The sequence below is a fragment of the Gorilla gorilla genome, chromosome 20, assembly GCF_029281585.2.
Source record: "Gorilla gorilla gorilla isolate KB3781 chromosome 20, NHGRI_mGorGor1-v2.1_pri, whole genome shotgun sequence".
NCBI lineage: Eukaryota > Metazoa > Chordata > Mammalia > Primates > Hominidae > Gorilla > Gorilla gorilla.
This window is the reverse complement of record NC_073244.2, coordinates 21,995,254-22,018,052: the sequence shown is the minus strand read 5'-3', so window position 1 is coordinate 22,018,052 and position 22,799 is coordinate 21,995,254. Positions and strand designations below refer to the sequence as shown.

The window sequence follows — 22,799 nt, the reverse complement described above, 5'->3', positions numbered from 1 at the left end:
TGGATCAAAATTCCAGCATTTTTAAAAAGCTGGATGCAGCTGGGTGTGGTGGCTCACGCCTGTAGCCCCAGCACTTTGGGAGGCCGGGGTGGGTGGATCACTTCAGGTCAGGAGTTCGAGACCAGCCTGGCCAACATGGTGAAACCCCATCTCTACTAAAAATACAAAAATTAGCCAGGCATGGTGGCAGGAGCCTGGAATCCCAGCTACTCAGGAGGTTGAGGCAGGAGAATCACTTGAATCCGGGAGGTGGAGGTTGCAGTGAGCCGAGATCATGCCACTGCACTCCAGCCTGGGCAACGGAATGAGACTCTGTCTCAAAAAAAGAAAAAAAGGTAGATGCTTCTTCAATTCTTCATATAAATAAATGACATGAAAAGACAGTGAAACAATAGCGAAGACATGTAATCAACCCAAATGCCCATCAGTGATAGACTGGTTAAAGGAAATGTGGTACATATACACCGCGGAGTATTATGCAGCCATAAAAAGGAACAAGACCCGGTCCTTTGCAGGGACATGGATGGAGCTGGAAGCCATTATCCTCAGCAAATTAACACAGGAACAGAAAACCAAACACTGCATGTTCTCACTCATAAGTGAGAGCTGAACAATGAGAACACATGGACACAGGGAGGGGTACAACACACACTGGGGCCTGTGGTGGGGGCAGGAGGAGGGAGAGCATCAGGACAAACAGCTAATGGATGTGGGGCTGAATACCTAGGTGACGGGTAGGTATCACCATGCAGCAAATCACATTGCTGCAGTCACATTGCAGCAAATCACCATGGCACACATTTACCTATGTAACAAACCTGCACGTCCTGCACGTGTATCCCAGAACTTAAAATAAAATAATTTTTTTAAAAAAAGAAGAGTGAAAAATCACAAAAACATGATTCAAATAATAACAGAAACCTGGAGATAAAGTGAGTATAAATTATACCTTCTCTCTGAAGGCATTTCTCAAATCAGGAAAATTTGAAACTCTTTTAACAGTTTTGTGATTGCAGGAAAAAAAAAAACTCTAAGCCTAGGTGTGATACAAGGAGAGAAAATGGTAAAAATCCCCTCCTTGCATATGTGGAGACCTCAAAGGGCTACATCTCTCAGAGTGAGAAAAAAATAAAGCAAAACAGCTTGCAAGTGTGATTTCAGCTTAAATTTAAACCTCCTGGGTGACCTTGGTCACCACAAGCCTAGAGGGTCATGAACATAAACCTCAACCAGCAGTCCTCCAAAGACTGCTCCCTAGACAAAGCTGCCTTCTTCTGGCTGAGCACAGTGGTTCACGCTTGTTAATCCCAGCACTTTCAGAGGCCAAGGCAGGCGGATCACTTGAGGTCAGGAGTTCGAGGCCAGCCTGGCCAACATGGTGAAACCCCGTCTCTACTAAAAATACAAAAAATTAGCCGGGCGTGGTGGCGGGCGCCTGTAGTCCCAGCTACTCGGGAGGCTGAGGCAGGAAAATGGCGTGAACCCAGAAGGCAGAACTTGCAGTGAGCCGAGATCACGCCACTGCACTCCAGTGAGGGCGACAGAGTGAGATTCCGTCTCAAAAAAAAAAAAAGAAAAAAAAAATTAGCCGGGGGTGGCGGCAGTCACCTGTAGTCCCAGCTACTTGGGAGGCTGAGGCAGGAGAATCGCTTGAACCCAGGAGCGGAGGTTGCAGTGAACCGAGATCTTGCCACTGCACTCCAGCCTGGGTGACAGAGCAAGACTCTGTTTCAGATAAAAAAAGAGAGAGAGAGAACGCTGCCTTCTTTAAATCCTATGAATATTATTTCAAATATGCAAATATGGCAGCCAATACCAGGCAAAGATAACCGAAACACTGACCCCATGACAAAAATGACAGTCATTGTAATAGATACAGGTACTTTCAATGATCAGACACACTGTAAAACAACCAGGCTGATTATTGTTTAATAAGTGCAGTCGTTTAAGAACAATGAAAACAGTGAAGAACCCTGAGGTGAGAGGAAAAAAAACAACTGGATGTATTAGGAGATGAGAATTGAGATCGAGGGGCGGGGATGTAGTGCCGCTCTGGTTTTCCTCAGTGACTCAGAGCCTCAAACCTGCCCCATAGGTGCCTCCTCAACCCTGGTCCCTCTCCTGCTCAAGCACCCGCCATGGCTCCCTATCGCCCACAGGATACAGTCCCGACCTGCGCTCTGGGACAACCCGCCCTCAGCACGGGGCCACTGTGCTCAACCAGAGAGGCTGTCAGGGTCTTGGCTCAGAAACACTCCGCCTCCCCTCGCCAGGCCCTGGATCCCTGCAGTTCTCCGACGCCCCCTGCTGGCTGGCTGTGGGACTCAGGCACAGATGGATTCCCCGGAATCTGCAAAGGTGCCTGAGGAGGGCGCGGGTGGCTCTGAGACCTGACAGTGGTGGGTCACTGCAGATCCGCGCTCAGGGGCTCCACCCGTAGCCAAAGTCCATCCTCCGCGCGCACGATCAGCTCCAACTTCCTGCGGGGCTCCGCGTGGTCCGGCAGGACGCGGAAGCGCAGCAGCGTGAGCGCCAGGACCAGCTTCATCTCAGCCATGGCGAACGTCTGGCCGATGCAGTTCCTGCGGGACGGGGTGGGGACTCTGACTGTGCCCAGGACCCCCATCCCGGCCCCATCGCGCCAGGAACCTCGTCTGGGACTCCCAACCCCACCCAGATCCTATTGAGGGGCAGAGAGAGGGACTCTGTGCCTGGGACCCCCATGTGGGCTTGCATATCCTCCAAGCCTGGCTTAGACTCCAGCCCCCAGACCAGCAGACGTAGGAGTGGGGAAGTCTGAGAACACACACCCCCTTTTCCTGGGATCTTATTCAAACCCTCGACTCCCTGAAACACGTGGCCCCACAAGTCAGACCTTGCCTCCACCTGTGGCACCCTCACCCCATGCCCGCCTCAGAAGCCCCTTAGCCTCACCTGGGCCCTGCCGAGAAGGGAATAAAAGCCAGAGGTGATGTCTTCTGGAGATTTTCTGGGTCGAAGCGAAAGGGGTCATAGACCTGGTGGGTGGGCAAGTTAGGGCTGTTGGGTGGGGGTCTCTCAGGACACCCAGCCACCCGCATATAAGACAGATGTGAAGCCGGGCACGGGGACTCATGCCTGTAATCCCAGCACTTTGGGAGGCTGAGGGGCGAAACTCCTGAGGTTGGGAGTGCGAGATCAACCTGACCAACATGGAGAAACCCCGTCTCTGCTAAAAATACAAAATTAGCCGGGCGTGGTGGCACATGCGTGTAATCCCAGCTACTAGGGAGGCTGAGGCAGGAGAATCGCTTGAACCCGGGAGGCAGAGGTTGCAGTGAGCCGAGATCGCTCCATTGCACTCCAGCCTGGGCAACAAGAGCAAAACTTCGTCTCAAAAAACAAAACAAAAAAAAAGTACAGATGTGGGTGGAGTAGAGAGGGAGTATCTGCTTCCCTGGGAAAAGACCCCTCCCCCGACCAGGCCCCGGGATGGAGAAGGGGGAAGGGGTAGCACCTCAGGGTCCGGCCAGACTGAAGGGTTGTGATGGATCCCAAAGATGCTGATGGTGCAATTGTTCCCTGTCGGGGAGGAGGTGCAGTCAGGACAAGGACTCCACCACACGATGGGACCTCCGCCCTGCCCAAAGCCCTCCCCGCCTGCCCAACTGTGGGCACCTTTGGGGATGACCCGGCCATCCGGGAGCACCACGTCCTGGGGGCAGCAGCGGTGGATGCTGGAGACTGGGGAATGCAGCCGCAGGCTCTCCTTCAGGTACATGGTCAGGAAGGGCAACTGGGCCAGGTCATCCCTAAGGTAACACCCAACAATTATCCAGGGGGCAAACACAGCCCTCCTGCAGCCCAGAGAGACCCTCGCACCAACTTGTAACCGTCCAGTGAATTCACCTTGCCCGCTGCCTAGAAAGAGCCGATTTATCAAGACGGGGGGTGTTTTCGGGAAAGGGCTATTATCAATTTGGTTTCAGACTCAAACCAAGAACTGAATTCCTTCCCAAAGTTAGTTCAGCCTATGCCCAGGAATGAACAAAGACAGCTTAAAGGTTACAAGCAAGATGGAGTCGATTAGGTCTGATCTCTTTCACTGTCATTATGTCCTCAGTTATAATTTTTGCAAAGGCAATTCCAACCTCCCTCTGACCCTAAATCCAATAACAAAATGAATTCCAGAAGAATCAAGGATTTAAGCATGAGAAAACCAAAGTTGCAAAAGTATTAGAAAACTTGATATGGTATTTTTAGAAGCATTTCTAAGCAAAACACAACATATAGAGGGTCTCCTTAAAAGTGTTAACCTATTTGCATTAAAAAATGTTTAAAAATATATAATGAGGCCAGGTGCTGTGGCTTATGCCTGTAATTCTAGCACTTTGGAAAGCTGAGGCGGGTTGATTACTTGAGGTCAAGAGTTCAAGACCACCCCGGCCAACATAGCAAAACTCCGTCTCTATTAACAATACAAAAATTAGCCGGGTATGGTGGCATGCACCTGTAATCCCAGCTACTCAAGAGGCTGAGGCACAAGAATCACTTGAATCTGGAAGGTGGAGGTTGCAGTGAGCGGAGATCATGCCACTGCACTCCAGCCTGGGTGACAGAGCAAGACCCTGTCTCAAATTAATAATAGAATATACTAACAAAGACGAGGGGAAAATCTCTATAAAGATTACAGAATTGTTTCAATAAAATCCCCTCAACACTCTAGAATGAGATGACTTAATATTATAAAGGTCTCATTTCTTTCTAAATTAATCAACATATTCAAAGCAATTCAATAAAAAATCTAGCATTTTATTTTGTAGGAACTTAACCATCTTATTCTAATTGGAAGAATTAAAGTTCATCAAAAGCTAGGTCAATTTAAGAATAAAAGATCCACTAGGCATGGTGGTGCATGCCTGTGGTCCCAGCTACTCAGGAGGCTGAGGTGTGAGGATCCCTTGCGCCCAGGAGTTCAAGGCTGCAGTGAGCTATGATCATGCCAATGCACTCCAGCCTGGGCTATAAAGTGAGATCCCATCTCTTAAAAAAAAAGTTAAGATAAAATTAAAATAAAAGATTGAAGAAGATAAATCCAATTTACCAGATATTATGATCTATTACAAAGGTGTAGCATAAAAATGAAATAAAATATTTTCTAAAAGATAAAGCGGCCAGGGGTGGTGGCTCAAGCTTGTAATCCCAGCACTTTGGGAGGCCGCCACGGGAGAGCCACAAGGTCAGGAGTTAAGATCAGCCTGGCCAACATAGTGAAACCCCGTCCCTACTAAAAATACAAAAACATAGCTGGGCGTGGTGGCAGGCGCCTGTAATCCTAGCTACTCTGGAGGCTGAGGCATGAGAATCACTTGAATCCGGAAGGCAGAGGTTGCAGAGAGCCGAGATCACGCCACTGCTCACCAGCCCAGCTGAGACTCCGTCAAAAAAAAAAAAGAGGCGATAAATGCGCTGGGCAAGGTGGCTCACATCTGTAATCCGAACACAGTGGAAGGCCAAAGCAGGCAGACTGCTTGAGCCCAGGAGTTCACAACGAGCCTGGGCAACATAGTGAGACCTTGTCTCTACTAAAAATACAAAAAATTAGCCTGGTGTGGTGGCATGTGCCTTTACTCCTGGCTACTCGGGAGGCTGAGGTGGGAGGACCCCTTGATCTTGGGAGGTGGAGGTTGCAGTGAGCCATGATCACACCACTCTACTCCAGCTTGGGAACACAGCAAAACCAAGAAAGAAAGCAAGAAAGCAAGAGAGAGAGAGAGAGAGAGAGAGAGAGAGGAAGGAAGGAAGGAAGGAAGGAAGGAAGGAAGGAAGGAAGGAAGGAAAGAAGGAAGGAAAGAAAGAAGGAAGGAGAAAGAGAGAGAAAGAGAGAAGGAGGGAGGGAAGAAAGAGAGAAGGAGGGAGGGAAGAAAGAGAAGGAGGGAGGGAAGAAAGAGAGAAGGAGGGAGGGAAGAAAGAAGGAAGGAAGGAAAGAAAGAAAGAGAAAGAAAGAAAGAAAAAGAAAGAAAGAAAGACAGAAGGAAAGAAAGAAAGATGGAGGGAAGGAGGGAAAAGGAAAGAAAGGAAAAGAAAAGAAACGAAAAGAAAAGACTGGTACTGCTACAAGAACAGGAAAACGGACCAGAGGAAGAGAGAAGAGAGCTTGCAGTCAGGCACAGGAATAGGTGAAAATTTAACAACTTCTGGTAAAGAGGGGCCCACACACCCCCGGGCAATTGATAGATAATTTGGAGGAAGATGTTCAAACAATTGGAAATTTGGGAACAAAAAAACCAGATCCTTGTCTACTTCATATGCAGGATGGAATCTCTTCCTATATGAGATGAATAAAGCTATAAAGTTAAGAGAAGATAACAGAAGAGACACTTTTGTGACTTAGGGGTGGGAATTCTTAAAACCTCGAAAGGACAAAGTAGAAGATCAAAAAGAAAAAGGATAAATATGCATGAAAATTAAGGAATTATGTGTAACACAGGATACCATGGACCAAATGAACATTCAGATGAGAGATTCAAAGGTTTCTACAATATCTAGAATACAAGGAATTCCTGCAAAATAACAAGAGAAAGAACAGGTGACCCAAGAGAAAAGTAGACAAAGAATATGATCTAAGAAATCATGGATGCCCTGAGGTCTATAAGAGATTTAACCCATTTATGCCTGAGGTTTCAATTTTTTGACTTTTGAAAATCAGACCTTGGCAATGTCCTGGAGCAGTAGAATATGAATAACTCCCACATGCTTAGCATTCCGATAATGGAACACTAGGCATAAGTGGGACAATAAGAAGAGGTGCTCAGGCCAGGTGCGGTGGCTCACACCTGTAATTCCAGCACTTTGGGAGGCCGAGGCAGGCAGATCACCTGAGATCAGGAGATCGAGACCAGCCTGGCCAACATGGTGAAACCCTGTCTCTACTAAAAATACAAAAAAATTAGCCGGGCGTGGTGGTGGGCACCTGTAATCCCAACTACTCGGGAGGCTGAGGCAGGAGAATAGTTTGAACTCAGGAGGCAGAGGTTGCAGTGAGCCGAACTCAGGAGGCAGAGATTGCACCACTGCACTTCAGCCTGGGTGACAGAGCGAGGTTTCATCTCAAAAAAAAAAAGAAAAGAAAAGAAAAAAAGAAAAACTTGTAAAAGCAAAGTAATAAAATAGGATCACCTTTATCAAATATGAAAGTGTTATTTAAAGTATAATGATGAAGACATCTTGATGCTTATGTATGACTATATAATTAACTGGGCCAGGCGTGGTGGCTCACGCCTGGAACCCCAGCATTTTGGGAAGCCGAGTTGGGCAGATCACTTGAGATCAGAAATTTGAGACCAGCCTGGCCAACATGGTGAAACCCTGTCTCTACTAAAAATACAAAAATTAGCCGGGTGTGGTGATGTGCACCTCTAATCCCAGTTACTCGGGAGGCTGAGGCAGGAGAATCGCTTGAACCCAGGAGGTGGAGGTTACAATGAGCTAAGATCACATCACTGCACTCCAGCCTGGGTGACAGAGCAAGATTCTGTCTCAAATAAATAAATAAATAAATAAATAAATAAATAAATAAATAAATAATATTAAGTGGAACAGAATAAAGCCCAAGAAACAGACCCAAATATATAAATAAATTTCACTTATTGTGAATCTGCTGTTATTTAAAATCGTAAGACAAATACAAAATATTCATTAAATTCTGTTGGGGCAACTAGCCATTTGGAGGAAAATGAATACATTCCTACAACAATTCTTATACTATCATAGACTTCATAGAGAAAAAAGTAATAAATATTTTTAAACTAAAATAATAAATAAAATATTTTAAAAACAAATAAACCCATCAGAGGAAAACAAACATGAGTTTTACATTTTAATTTTAGAGCATGAAAGAATTTCCCATGCATGATTTAAAAAAACAAAAACATGGCCAGGCGCAGTGGCTCACGCCTGTAATCCCAGCACTCTGGGAGGCCAAGGTAGGTGGATCACCTGAGGCCTGGCCAACATGGTGAAACCCCATCTCTACTAAAAATACAAAAATTAGCTGGGCATAGTGGTGGACACTTGTAATCCCAGCTACTTGAGAGGCTGAGGAGGAGAATCATTTGAACTCGGGAGGCGGAGGTTGCAGTGAGCTGAGGTGGTGCCACTGCTGTCCAGCCTGGGTGACAGAGCAAGACTCTGTCTCAAAAAAAAATAATAAAAATAATAATAAAAACAAAAAATGGCACGTATAAAGAATTTGACTGCAAATAAATTAATCAAGCCAAAATAAATGAATGAAAACCAAGAACTAATTCAAAGACAATCTGAAAAAGAACTTTGCAAAACAGAAAAAAAGAACTAGTTTTCTTAATATGTGAGCAGTGCTTATAAATCAATAAGAAAAAAACTACAAAACCCAAACTAGAAGGAACAAATTGTGCAAACACTTCACAGAATAAGAAATACCCATGGTCAGTAAGTGAAAACAATGCTCAACTTTACCCATGCTTAAAGTGATGTTCATTGAAGTATTATGTTGCATCTATCAGATTGGCAAATGTTTTAAAGTTTCATAATATACACTTTAGGGGAGAATGTGAGGAAGGCATTCTCAAAATGTGTGTGTAGGAGCTATTGAATTGTAAATCTCAAATGGTCTTCAGTTAGCCAACTGCACTTCTCAGAATTGGTACTGCAAAGCTGCTCACAGATGTAAGCAATGGTCAGTGTACATGGGTGCCCACTACATCATGTTAGTTATAGCAAAAGCCTGGAAAGCACACAGATGTCCATCAATGGAGAAATGTTTTGATGAATTACAATACATCCTTATGAGAGAACACTATGCAGCTATCAAAAAGGAGGAAACAAAGAGAACTAGTTCTACCACACACTGGAGAGTTAATCAGTGCAGAGACTCTAAAAGGCAATTCGGCAGTATCTATTAGAACTGAATGGGTTTGGCCAGGCGCTGTGGCTCCCACCTGTAATCCCAGCACTTTGGTAGGCTGAGGTAGGCGAATCCCCTGAGGTCTGGAGTTCGAGACCAGCCTGGCCAACATGGTGAAACCCCGTCTCTATTAAAAATACAAAAATTAGCTGGGCGTAGTGGCGGATGCCTGCAATCACAGGTCCTCAAGAAGCTGAGGCAGGAGAATCACTTGAACTCGGGAGGCAGAGGTTGCAGCGAGCAGAGATTATGCCACTGCACTCCAGCCTGGATGACACAGTGAGACTGTCTCAAAAAAAAAAAAAAAAGAAAAGAAAAGAAAAAAGAAAGAAGAAACAAAAAAGAAAGAAGAAAAAATAATTGAATGAGTTTAATTGCAATAGATAGTAAAGGCAAAAATCCTGCAACATTTCCTTTGCTCCAGGCTGAGTACCAGGCCCTGTTTCTGAGCTCTGCACCAATTCCCACTAGGCAGTAATAGCACAATCACCAATAAGACCTTCTCCCTTTCCCACCTGAAGAGCTAAACCAATGAGAGGGACTCAGGAACAGGTCATGAGAACCTGCACACTCACCATTCAATCTCTTTAGGATCACGGTTCTTCAGGAGCTCTTGCACCTCCTGTCGGCAGTGCTCCTGGTATTCTGGGTACCTCGCGAGGTTGTACAGGACCCAGGAGAGACCACTGGCCGTGGTGTCATGGCCTGAGGGGCAGCCAGGTAAGCTTGGGTCTCCGGGCTGCTTCAGCACCCAAGGGTGGACAGCACCCATGTATTGAGGCCCTCAGAAGGAAGTGGGGAAGGAAGATGGGATGGGGTGATCCAGGGTCCACTCACCACATCCCTGGAATGGAGACACTCCTACCCCTAGTGACATCACACCCTGGGATCCTCACCCCCAAACATGAAGGTGTCAGCCTCCGCTCTTATGTCCTCATCTGACAACTTCTTTCCATTCTCATCCTGGAGACAAGACAAGACCTCTAAATTACACCAGCCATGAAGGCACCTGAGTCTAACCTAAAACAGTTCATGAAGATCCATATTCCAGGCAAGATTCCTCCCTTATCATCATTAGACCTGCCTAGCAGGACTCTTTCCCAGTCTCTTGCCTCCTGTTTGCTCCTTCTAGGAACTCTTCTACAGAGTCACCTCTAAAATATATCTTACTTGTCCCTCCTTTCCTCAAGCACCTTCCATGGCTCCCCAGTGCCCTCTGGATCAAGTCCAAGTTCATGGATCTGACATTTCACATCAAGGTCCATTCTACTTCTGAAATTCAGATCCCAGAGAAGCCCACCTTGGCCAGCAAGAGCACGTCAATGAAGTCCAAAGTCTTGGACTTGGCCTTGGCCTGCAGGAAGTCATCGACACCCTGGCTAGTGAGGGTGCGACGCTACTCCTGAATGACAGCATCTGTGAAGTTGTGCACTATGTCACAGGCCCTGCAGAAGCGTCGCCCATTGGGAGTGAGGAAGTACAAGAAGTTCATGAGCAGGAAGATGTGCTGGTGCCATTTCAGACTGAGGGCACTGAGCTCCAAGATGGCATCAATATATTCGCTGGGCTTCCTGCAGGGTCAGGCGAGGAAGAGGAAGCAGTTTCTAAACACACATGAAAGCCTGGGAGCACCTTCTAGCCAGAATCCCAGGACCACGTTCGGTGCAGAAAAGGGTGCCCTGCAAGTACACTTCACTCTCTGCTTCCCACTCTCTGTGAGCTGCCTCCTGCCCCAGATGCCCCGGGGCACAGCTTGGCCATCATGGGCATCTTACACAACATCTGCTCCTGCCTATTTCTCCTTGGTTTCTCTCAAATCTGCCCCTTTTTCTCCACCAAGCTCAGGCCTCTTCCTCTCCATAGTCTCCTTGCTTCCTGTGTCTACATACCAGTCAATCTTCCACAGAGTCAAATGTCCAAGCTCAGCACTGACCATGGCCCTCATCTTCTCAAATACCTCCCATGATTCCCTGGGAGCCTTGGATGAAGTTCATACCCCTTTGCATGGCTTTTCAATGTCATTAAGTTGTAGCTACTGCTGACCCCTCCAATCTCATTTCCAAGGTGTCCCCTTGATGGCCATTGCACGTGCTCTGCTCATCCTAGCCTCCTTGCCATTACCCAAACAGTTCTACCTACCTGGAGAACTGATCTTTCTCTCTCCCCTTCCCTGTACTTCCATGCTCAATTCTGACTCATTTTCTCCAAGAAGACACTTCAGATGCCCTGATCAGTCCTCTCTCCCTAACCTACTCCTGTGGGTCCATGGCCAAGATCCCAGGTCCTGGGGAAGAACTCACTCCTGACAATTGCTGTCAAAGCTGAAGATGCATTTCTGCAGACTGTCCAAGGTCATGAGGCTGATGTGCTCAAACATTTCCAAACGGGCACTGCCCTCCAAGGCCAGGCGTTGCCATTTGGCCTGGCCAGAGAAGGGGACAGAGCAGGAACTGAGGCCTGGCTCCCCTGAGTCCCTTCCCATCCCCAACCTCCAGGATGGACTCCCCCAGAACCAACTCCTGGTCGTCGTTCCCAGGTACCCATCCCCAAGGAGGACCAAGCTTGTGAGGGACAGAAGCTGTTACTATTAGGATATGAAGGCCCAAGGCTGGGGGTCGGGTGACCTGGGTTCAAGTTCCAGCTCTGCTCCTGTGCCCTATGTACCCTTGGTCAACCCACTGCCCTCTTTAGGTCCCCCCTGTCAAATCTTCAGTAACAGTTAAGATGATCTGCTTTGGGTCAGGCACAGTGGCTCACACGTGTAATCCCAACACTTTGGAAGGTGAGATGGGCAGATCATGAGTTCAGGAGATTGAGACCATCTGGGCCAACATGGTGAAATCCCGTCTCTACCAAAAAATACAAAAAATGGCTGGATGTGATGGCATGCACCTGTAATCCCAGCTACTCAGGAGGCTGAGGCAGGAGAATCGCTTGAACCCAGGAAGCGGAGGTTGCAGTGAGCCGAGATCACGCCACTGCACTCCAGCCTGGTGACAGAGTGAGACTCCGTCTCAAAAAAAAAAAAAAACAAAAAAAAAAACAAGATGATCTGCTTTGGTGCCAGATAACCAGGTTAGAACCCCTTCTCCACCACTTTTAGCTCACTTCCTAACTGTGTAAACTTAGGCAAGCTCCCTAATCTCTCTGACCCACAATTTCTTCATCCATAATGTGGCAATTATGATCATCTCTACCTCAAAGGATTGTGAATATTAAATTAGACAACATAGATCATGGAATTGGCATATAGTTTCTGGTATACACTAAGTGCTCAATAAATGTTAGCTATCATTATCATCCTCATCATTAGCACAGAGGCAAGTGATTGCAGAAATGTCCCCAACTTTTTGCCCCTCACCCTTGGCGATGAGACTTGGCACCTCCTTCCATTTGCAGGCAGAGCCTGAGTCTCCATCTCCGGGATTTGAGCTGGTCTTGAAACTGGCTTTCACCAGGATAATGTGGTAAAAATGCTAGTGTGCTAGTTCTGAACTAAGCATCAGGAGGTACTCAAATGTTTCTGCTCACTCTCTTGAAACTCAGGCTCCATGGTGGTAGCGAACCCAGGCTAGCCTCCTGGAAAATAAGGGACAAATGGAAGTGTCTGCTTGGCCCACCAAGGCCAGTGAGTTTTAAAGTGGTTTGCTATGCAGAAAAAGCTATATGCAATTTTTTTTTTTTTTTTTTTTGGAAATGTAGTCTCACTGTCGCCCAGGCAGGAGTGCAGTGGCACAATCTCAGTTCACTGCAACCTTTGCCTCCTGGATTCAAGCAATTCTCCTGCCTCAGCCTCCCAAGTAGCTGGGATTACAGGCATGCCCCACCATACCAGCTAATTTTTTTTTTGTATTGTTAGTAGAGATGGGGTTTCACCACGTTGGCCAGGCTGGCCTCAATCTCCTGGCCTCAAGTGATCCACCTCGGCCTCAAAAGTGCTGGGATTACAGGAGTGAGCCACCGCGCCCTGCCATTATCCAAATTTCATCATAACTGTCTTTATTAGTTTGCAAGGTTTCTGTGAGGGAGACTAGTAATTAATGCCTTCTGAACACCTACTATGTGCCAAGAACATGACTTCGGTACAAGATCTTGACCACCCTTTAAGTAGAAATTATTATCCACATTTTACAGATGAAGAAACCAAGGCCTAGGGAGGAAGAGCTATGGCACCAAAGCCACCCAGCAGAGCCAGCATTTCAGACCAGATCTGTCTGAGGTCACTTCTCCTTTCCCAAGGGCCCAGCTGGGATCCGAGTTTGTGGCACTCACGTGCATGATGTTCATGCTGTCACTGAAAATCTTCACATAGGGCTTCAGGATTTTGAAGTGGAAGGAGGTGTGAGCAGGTGGCGGTGCCATCTCCACTTGTCACCGGCACTAATCAGGAGCCCATCCCCTAGTAGAGGCAGCCAAGGGCCATGGGCAAGGACAGCACCTTCCCCTGGCCCCAGAAGGTTGTCCCCATCCCCATTCATCTAGTTACTCACCCAGCCAGGGCTTCAGGAAGCCATAGAAACTCATATCCTTGAGTGCAACAGCAGCTGACATGAATAAGGACCATCAGGGGTTATGGAGAGGGGCAGGGGAGGGACTTTGAGTGTAGGGGGAGGCTCCCAGCCAGGGATTTGCACTTCCACCCTCCAGGCCCAGCATAGCAGGAAGAGGGTCAAGGGCAAAGGAAGGAGGGAGGACAGGGGAGGAGACTGGGGACCAGACCAGGCTGCAGAGGTGCAGTAGAACAATGACACAGCCCAACATGGCACAGCACACCCCAGCACGCCTTGACATGGCTCCTACATGGTCCAACATGTTCTGCAACACCTGAGCATAGCTCAACGCTCTACAAAATGCCTTTACAAGGACCTAGGACACCCTAGCCGGGCACGGTGGATCACACCTGTAATTCTAGCACTTTGGGAGGCTGAGGTGGGTGGATTGCCTGAGCTCAGCAGTTCAAAACCAGCCTGGGCAACACGGTGAAACTCCGTCTCTACTAAAAAATACAAAAACATTAGCTGGGTGTGGCAGCGGGCGCCTGTAGTCCCAGCTACTCGGGAGGCGAACTGCTTGAACCGGGGAGGCGGAGGTTGCAGTGAGCCAAGATCGTTCTACTGCACCCCAGCCAGGATGACAGAGTGAGACGCTGTCTCCAAAAAACAAAAAAAACAAAAAGGACCTAGGACACCCTGTCTGCCCAGTACTCTCTGACATCTTCTGACATGGACCTGAGATATGTGGCATAGCCTGAGATGCGTTAACATGTTCTGACATTGACACAATATACATGACCTGTCCTGATGTGGCATGCGCAGACATGGACCTCAGAGAGTCTAAAATGACTTCCACGTGCCCTATAGATGGGCCCCAGATAGGATTTAAATCTGGTCCTATTAGCATCCCACATGTAACCTAGGCTTGATTTAGGCTTCCTCAGTATCCTGCCACACTCCACAATAAGCATTAATGAGTGAGACCCTGTCTCAAAAAAATTACAAAAAGAACTAAGAGGGAGGCCTCGATATGCTGTGTGACCTTGAGAAGTCATTGCACCTCTCTGCGCCTCAGTTTTCTGACTCAGGAAATGCCTATCTCATGCTGGTGAATGGATGTCTGGTGAATGGTGGTATCTGCCTGTCCAGCATCCATCCTCCTCATGCCTTCCCCACTCTCAATCCAAGTAGTTGAGAGGGTTCTCATCCCCTGCTCCAGAGCTAAGCATATGACCTTAAACCTATGCAATCAAGCTGCAGTGACTGGATAAGAAATTGGTCCTGTGACCCAGGCCAGGCAAATTTAGGGGAATCCTGGAAATTTTCCTGGAACTACAGGGAATTTTCCATGGGGGTTGAGCTTCTGGGATTTATCTTTAGCAGCATGAGAGTGAAACCATCACAGAGGGATACAAAGCTAAGAGATGAAGACTGGCATTATGATGGCCTGGATCCAGCCATGCCTGAAGACCACCCTTCCTGGACTTCACTTTTACTTCCTGACTTTTACTTTACAGTCAGTGCATTCTGTTTCTTTGCTTAGACCACACAGGGTTGAGTTTTCTTCATTCAGAACTAAAAGAAGCCTCAGGAGCCAGAGAGCACCAGGGACCTGCCCAGAGTCACCCAGCAGGTTAGTGGCAGAGCCATGGTCTCTGTTGGATATGTCCATTTTTCTGCTCAGCATGGCCTGTCCAAAGGTTGGGAAGGCAGGGAGCAGAGGCAGGGAAGAGGCTGCAGCATAGCCTCCTGAGAAAGATACCTGAAGCCTGGAGCACAGGGGCAGCGAACGTAGGGTGGACAAGATGCAGGACAGGGTAGAAAGGCCCAAGCCACCAGAGTTGGACATCACGGAAGTAGTGGCCCAGATCCTCCATCAGCCGCATGTCCTCCTCATTGCCTCGCATCTGGGGATAGACAAGGCTGACACCAGGCTGGCAGGGGGCCTCAGATGCTACCACTGTCCATTGCACCCCCCTACCCACCACACACCCCCAAACTTCTCAGCCCTTTCACCTGAAATATTGGTCTCTGCCTGTCTCTTTCTGTGTCTGTGTCTATGTGCTTCTCTGTTCCCTCACTCTCTTCCTCTCTCTGTGTCTTTCTCTAGATAGATATGTAGATGATGGATGGATGGATGGATAGATAGATAGATAGATAGATAGATAGATAGATAGATAGATAGACAGACAGATAGATAATAAGACAGATGGTTGGATGGACCCGTAGATAGGATGGGTGGATGCATGGATGGATCGGTAGGTAGGTGGGGAGGGAGGGAGGGAGATGATAGATAGATAGATAGATAGATAGATAGATAGATAGATAGATAGGATAGATAGGATAGGATAGATAGAAGGATGAATGGATGCACAGACAGGATGGATGGATGGATAGGTAGGTAGGTAGGTAGGTAGGTAGATAATACGACAGATAGATGAGAGAAAGAGAAAGGTAGGTGACAGATCGATAGATGATAAATAGGATAGATGGATAGAGAGATAAGAGAGACAGGTATAGATGAGAGAGATGTATGAGTGATGGCTACATAGATGACAGATATGATCAATGATAGATTTAGATATGTGTGTCTATGTGTTTCTTTTACTTTCTGTTTATGTGTCACTTTCTCTGTGTCTTTCTCTCCCTCTCCCCTCTCTCTCCCTCACTCTGTCTCTCACTGTCTCTCTCTTTCTCTGTGTGAGCATCTTTTTCCCCATCACTGTTTCTCCCAAGTCCAATTCTCCATCCCTCTCCCTGTCTCTCCCCACCAACACTTGACCATTCACCCCACTTGCTGTTTATCCCAAATTCATAATGAATCTCAGTCCATTGAACTTTCTCTCCTGTCCCCTAGTCCCAGCACAGCCTCCTGCCCCTAGCTCTAGACAGGTACCCCCAGCTTTGCAGCAAGTTAGCAGGGGGACGATGTAGACACAGCCCCTTCTCCCAAGCCTGGCTGCACCACCCCAGACCAGGCTCCACGTCCCACCCCAAGGATAGCCCTGAATTTGAGTTCATGGGAGAATGTTCTGTCTCATACTCCCATCACTCCCACAACTGTGCCCAGGCTGGAGCCAGCTGGGAAAGACTGAAGGAGATGCCCAGAAGAGATCCAGAAGGAAGTGGAAGAAAATGGGTAGAAGCCAGTCAGAGAACAAGAGCAGAGGTAGCAGGTCAGCGGGAGAGGAATGACTGGAGAATCATAAGGCCCTGTCTTAGTGTGGGCTCTCTAGAAGCAAAACCTGAATTGCAGATACTTCTGCAAGGGGTGCTATAGAAAGGAGCTTGATAAAAAGGGAGAGAAACCAGGTGAGGCAAGGGAAGGAGCCAGTCAGCTGATATTGCCCCTCTCCTGTTCACACACCCTCCATGGCTCCCCATTGTCCTCAGAATCAATCTCCTCCCCTCCCTCTTTCTTCTGCCTCTCATCCTGATTGTTCTGGTGGCACCAAGCTCTTTCTTGCTGCTCAAAAGCCAGGTGCTTGCTCTCACCTCCAAGTCTTCCAGTGGGCCCAACCTCCACATGAAATTATCTTTCTCTTTCTCTTCTTTGCTTAAAAAAAATCCTACTCATCATTCCAGACCCACTTCCACAAACCCCTCCTCCAGGAAGCCTGCCTGCCTGCCCCAGTGGCAAAAACCCTGATTCCCCTCAGGGGTCCCACAGTCCATCTCTCCTTCAAGCCAGCCCTGACCACATAGGATGTGGAGTGTCTCAGTCTAGTTCTGTGGCCCCAAGATTGGGGGTGCCTCCAAGGTAGAACCTCAACTGAGTCTCTCCAAGGATCCCTAGGATGGAGATTGGCAAATAAATGAAAGAAATAAAAGATGACCAAGGGCGTCCAGAGCCACGGGGACCTTGGGTCCTACAAGATCAACACATAAGCTGGGCAAGAAGGGGCTCACAGGCTTTGGACACTGCCATAGCACCCACTTCCGGGTGTTCTGAGTGAGCACCTGTGGTGCTGATGACAGATCGTATGATGTTGGGTGGCACAAACCAATAAAGAGGAAAATGAGGCCCAGCCACTTTTTTTTTTTTTTGAGATGGAGTTTCACTCTTGTTGCCTAGGCTGGAGTGCAATGGGGCCATCTTGGCTCACTGCAACCTCCGCCTCCCAAGAAGTGGCTCAGTCTATCAAAAAAGTCTGTCCAGATCTCATCTTTTTTTTTTTTCTGAGACAGAGTTTTCCTCTTGTCACTCAGGCTACAGTGCAATGGATAGATCTCAGCTCACTGCAACTTCTGCCTCCCAGGTTCAAGAGATACTGCTGCCTCAGCCTCCAGAGTAGCTCAGATTATAGGCGCCCATCAGCACACCCGACTAATCTTTGTATTTTTAGTAGAGATGGGGTTTCACCACGTTGGTCAGGCTGGTTTCGAACTCCTGACCTCAGGTGATCCACCTGCCTCGGCCTCCCAAAGTGCTGGGATTACAGGCATGAGCCACTGCACCAGCCATCTCATCTCTTTACTTCAATGCAAATAACAAACTTTAAAACCTGAGATCTCATTCTATAAGATCTGTGTCATGTTTTCATGTAGCTTGATGTTTTAATTATTCTTCAATCAGTCTTCACAAGCATAATTATTAATGTTTTCATACAGTTCCTTCAACAAATAGTTATTCAAGATAGACTGTGTACATTCTACATTCAGGTGATAGAGCAGGGGATAGGACAGGTGAAGTCACTTTTGCTCTCAGGGAACTTGCAGTGGTCCATATGGCTTTACCATAATTAATTCACTAGTTTTGAAAACATGTTTACTATTTATTACTAGCATAACAAATGCAATGGAAGTCTCATGTAATTATGTTACATATACCTGATTATCAACTGAATATAGTGTCCTCAAAATAAGTCATTTGTATAGTTTGAAGTTTTTGATATATACTGCAAAATTACTTTGAAGAAGAATTTTATAAATATCCACGTGCCTATCTGCTCCATATGAAGGTGGATAGCATTACACACTGAAGGCCTTATATGTTTTTAAAAAGCGTTTATCAATGTAATAGTCAAGAAGTAACATCTTGGCTGGGTGTGGTGGCTCACACCTCTAATCCCAGCACTTTGGGAGGCTGAGGCAGGCGGATCACCTGAGGTCAGGAGTTTGAGACCAGCCTGGCTAACATGGTGAAACCCTGTCTCTACTAAAAATACAAAAAAAAAAAAAAAAAATTAGCTGGGTGTGGTGGTGCACGCCTGTAATCCCAGCTACTCCAGAGGCTGACGCAGGAGAATCACTTAAACCCAGCAGGCAGAGGTTGCAGTGAGCCGAGATCATGCCACTGCACTCCAGCCTGGACGGCACAATGAAACCCTGTCTCAAAAAAATAAAAAAATAAAATAAAAAGTAACATCTGAAATTGTCTTTATTGATTATGAGATTGCATCGATTTTCTTAAATTTGTCAATAATCTCTGTCTCTATTTATTCAAACTGTGTAGGCAAAACTTTTGCCTGTTAGCCAATTAATAGTATCGCTAATGGATTTGTAGTGTAATTTGTGTGCTTTTGTCTGTAATTTTTATAAATGGTTTCCTTTTTTAGACAGAAAAAGAAAGAAAGAAAGAGAGAGAGAGAAGGAAGGAAGGGAGAAAGAAAGAGATAGAAAAGAAAGAAGAAAGAGAAAGAAAGACAAAGAAAGAAAAGAAAGGAAAGAAAGAAAGGAAGAAAGAAAGAGAAAGGAAGGAAGGAAGGAAGGAAAAAGTCTGTCCAGGGCTGAGGAGAGAGTGGAGGAAAGGATTGGGCACGGCAACAGGGAGACCAGGGAGGAGCCCGTGGGAGGCGTCCAGGAGAGAGGCGGCAAGGGACGGAGCCAGGGGAGGCAGGAGGACTCAGAGAAGGAATTGACGGAGGAGAGATTGTGCCAGGCAGCACCAGCAGACGTGCTGAGGGACAGGATGTGCAGATGAGAGGAAGAGAACATCAGGAGACCCCAAAGCGTGGGGTCTGGGAAACTGAAGGACTAGACCAAAATGGGGGACAGTGTAGGGAGGGGGGCCATGAGTTCAGATTCAAACCGGTTGGAATGGAAGTGTTTCTGAGACCACCCCTCCCCGAGAGGAGAGAAGCAATGACCTCCAGCTCAGGAGAGGTAAACTCAGAGCTCACTTCTAGAGGGAACTGATGGTCAATTTAGAAGCTGGAGCCCTGGGTAAGGAGGTGACCTCAGGAGAGAGGCAAGAGGGAGGAATGACTAGGACCATGGGGGATCTCCCCATAGTGAGGAGCCAACAGCAGAGACACGGGGGCACACGAAGGTCAGAGGAGACCAGGGAATGGCAACGTCCTGGAACCAAGGAAAAAGGAGGTACTGGGAACGACTGAGTAGTCACAAATTCAGAGAGCTGCTGGGAGGTAGATGAGTTGGGGCTGGGAAGTGTCCATGGGATTTGGGGGCTTGGGGGTCACGTTCACCTCAAGACAGCAGGATGGGGTGGAGAGCAGGTGAGGGGCGATCAGAGAAACAAAGGGAGTGAGTGGAGGCAACTCTGTCTTTGAGTGGACAGCAGAGCAAGCAGGCTGAAGGTCTGGGTGCAGAATGAGGTGCACAGGAGGTGAGTGGGAGGGAATTTACATATCACCCATCTGACCTGCTTTGTGACCTTCTCTAATAATGTTGTAGAGAAGAAATAAGAGAACATGGGTGGCCAGACACCACGGCTCATGCTTGTAATCCCAGCACTTTAGGAGGCTGAGGCAGGTGGATTGCTTGAGCCCAGGAGTTCAAGACCAGCCTGGGCAACATAGTGAGACCCTGTCTCTATAAAAAATGAAAAATAAAGACAGAACATGGGCGACTGAGCTCATCTAAGGCAAAGGTCTTCCAAATGGCCAGGAAAGAAAGTCCCATTGGCAAGAAACCAGCCCATGAGCAAATAATAGGAACTATGCCTAGGAAGGACTGGAAGAAGCTGCTAGACTGGGGTATAGAGAGAACTGGAAGTCCCAACAGGGTGTAAGATGAGAAGCAGTGAGCCAGGTGCAGTGGCTCATGCCAGCACTTTGGGAGGTCAAGGTGGGCAGACCACTTGAGGTCAAGAGTTTGAGACCAGCCTGGACAACATGATGAAACCTCATCTCTACTAAAAATATAAAAATTAGCCGGGCGTGATGGTGGGCGCCTATAATCCCAGCTACTTGGGAGGCTGAGGCAAGAGAATCACGTGAACCTGGGAGGCGGAGATTGCAGTGAGCTGAGATCACGCCACTGCACTCCAGCCTTGGTGGTAGAACGAGACGACATCTCAAAAAAAAAAAAAAAAAAAAGGTTGAGAGATAGTGAACAGAAAAAGCTGGAAGGAGAGAGGGGATTGTGGTCACAGAAGGCAACACTTGAATCAATGGCATTGGAGTGGCGCCCTTACAGATAATGACCAACCCAAGGTATGATTCTGGCAGTAGAGGGCCAACACAGCATGGAGAAAAGTCCTCTAGGGAGGAGGCTAGGATGAGGGAGATGAGGAATCTCCTCCCAGGGAATTTGGCTGTTAGGGCAGAGGCCAGAATGATCCCTTCTGAAAGGAAAAGTAGTCAACTGTTATCCAAACTGAGCAATGGGGCCCATTGACATATCTTAGGGGTGGAGGGAAATGTAAGAAAAAAAAGTGCCTGATTAAAGACATGGAGGGAGAAACCAGCCACATCTTTCCTCTGGCCCAGCTGTGCCCTGTGGGTGCGGTAGGGAGAAATAGCAAATCTTATGGGGAGGCAGCAGCCCAGAGAGGAGTAGACACCAGCCTGAGGCCCACAGAGATGGGCCAGGCAGAGAGTGGCCTCTGGACTCTCCCCCTGAGGAGACCTCAAGTCCAGTGATAAGGATTGTGGACTGAGCTAAATGCAGTGCTTCATGCCTGTAATCCCAACACTTTGGGAGGCAGAGATGGGAGGATTGCTTGAGGCCAGGAGTTTGAGACCACTCTGGGCAACATAGTGAGACCCTGTCTCTACAAAAAAAAAAAAAAAAAACTAGCAGGTCTGGTGGTGCACGCCTGTAGTCCCAGCTACTGGGGAGGCTGAGATGGGAGGATTGGTTGAGCCCAGGAGGTCAAGGCTGCAGTGAGCTATGATTGCACCACTGCACTCCAGCCTGGGTGACAGAGCGAGACCCTGTCTCAAAAAAAAAAAAAAAAATGGGCAGCCAGGGAGTACCTGCTCTGTGCAGTCCACCCTAGACGCCCCCAGTAGAACAAGGATACAATGATGCATTAATGTGGGGAAGACAAGTAGGAACTTGAGCCAAAGCAGGCTTAGGGTGGGGAAGAGAGAGAAAGAAAAAGGCCTGGGGCCATGGAGTGGACAGAGAGAAGGAATGAATCCGGTTGGGGCAGTGAGGAAATAGGGGCTCCCCTCGGCCTCCCTCACTCCTCTGATGTCCCAGACCCCAACCCACCCTCAATATCCAGCTCCCTGAGCCCCATTCCCGCCCCTCTAGAAATCCACCCACCCTGAGACTCCAGACCCGTCCTGCTGCCACACTCACCAGGCTCAGGTGACCCCAAAACCAGTTCCGTTTTGGAGGCTGCTGGAAACACTGGAGGTGGCGGCAGTTGTCATAGAAGGCGTAGGTCCAGGCCAGGACACGGGCCAGGAGCCAGGAGGCCCCGACCAGCAGCAGGAGCAGCCATGGGGATGCTGCCACCGGCCCGAGGCCCAGCCGGGACAGGCTCAGCAGCGACATCCTGCAGGGCACACGGGATGGAGGGTGAGGTCCTGAGGCCCAGAAAAAGAGCCCAGGGAGCTTCGGGGACATTGGACAGGGGCAGGGATGGGAGGTGCTGGAGGCAGGGAGAGCTCAGAGATGAGAAAACAAGGGCTGAAAGCAGAGAGGGAAACCCAGGTACAGCCAGGAGAAGAGGCGGAGAGAGAAGAGAGTAAAGAAGAGAGAGAGGAGAGAGAAAGAGAGAGGGGAAGGCTGATTAGAGTCCTGAAAGGCCCAGCCTGAATCACTGCAGGTTGTCAGGGGTTTGGTTTCAGTTACCAGGAACCCATCAGCCCCACCAGGACCAGCTCCCTGGAGCCACCCCAGCCTTGGGCAGTGCGCCTCCCTCTCCCAGACCAGGACCCTCCAGCCCCGACAGTTTCAGCCTGGCACCTTCTGTCAGGAGCAGCTTGTCCCACACAACTTCCTCTTCCCTCCTCCTGGGGCTTCTTTGTCCCTGGCCCCTCACCTAGGCAAGGCTGGGCTGGGCTGGGCAGTCAGGGGCAGCCAATCCCCGTAGGCCATAGGCCTGACTGCCTCCTCCCTGCCTGGGCAGCTGGCCAAAACCTGCAGGCAGTATCAGCTGGGTGCAGAGAGGAACAAAGTCAGTGTCACAGTTCAGAGTGGAAACTGGACCTTCAGCCTTCAGTATCTCCTGCTTGAACCTGGGG

General features: G+C 48.2%; 1 protein-coding gene across 1 annotated transcript; it reads right to left on the bottom strand.

The window, feature by feature from the left end:
* Positions 1–1,911: 1,911 nt before the first annotated feature.
* Positions 1,912–22,575, bottom strand: LOC101151919 (cytochrome P450 4F3-like). Its single transcript, XM_004060203.4, is given in 14 exon segments — positions 1,912–2,582; positions 2,935–3,017; positions 3,497–3,561; positions 3,658–3,791; positions 9,499–9,628; positions 9,820–9,886; positions 10,224–10,494; positions 11,224–11,345; positions 13,196–13,260; positions 13,263–13,322; positions 13,414–13,467; positions 15,179–15,323; positions 21,910–22,108; positions 22,522–22,575. Coding segments are annotated over 13 exon segments (1,572 nt in total). The 5' UTR covers position 22,108; positions 22,522–22,575; the 3' UTR covers positions 1,912–2,404.
* Positions 22,576–22,799: the final 224 nt, after the last annotated feature.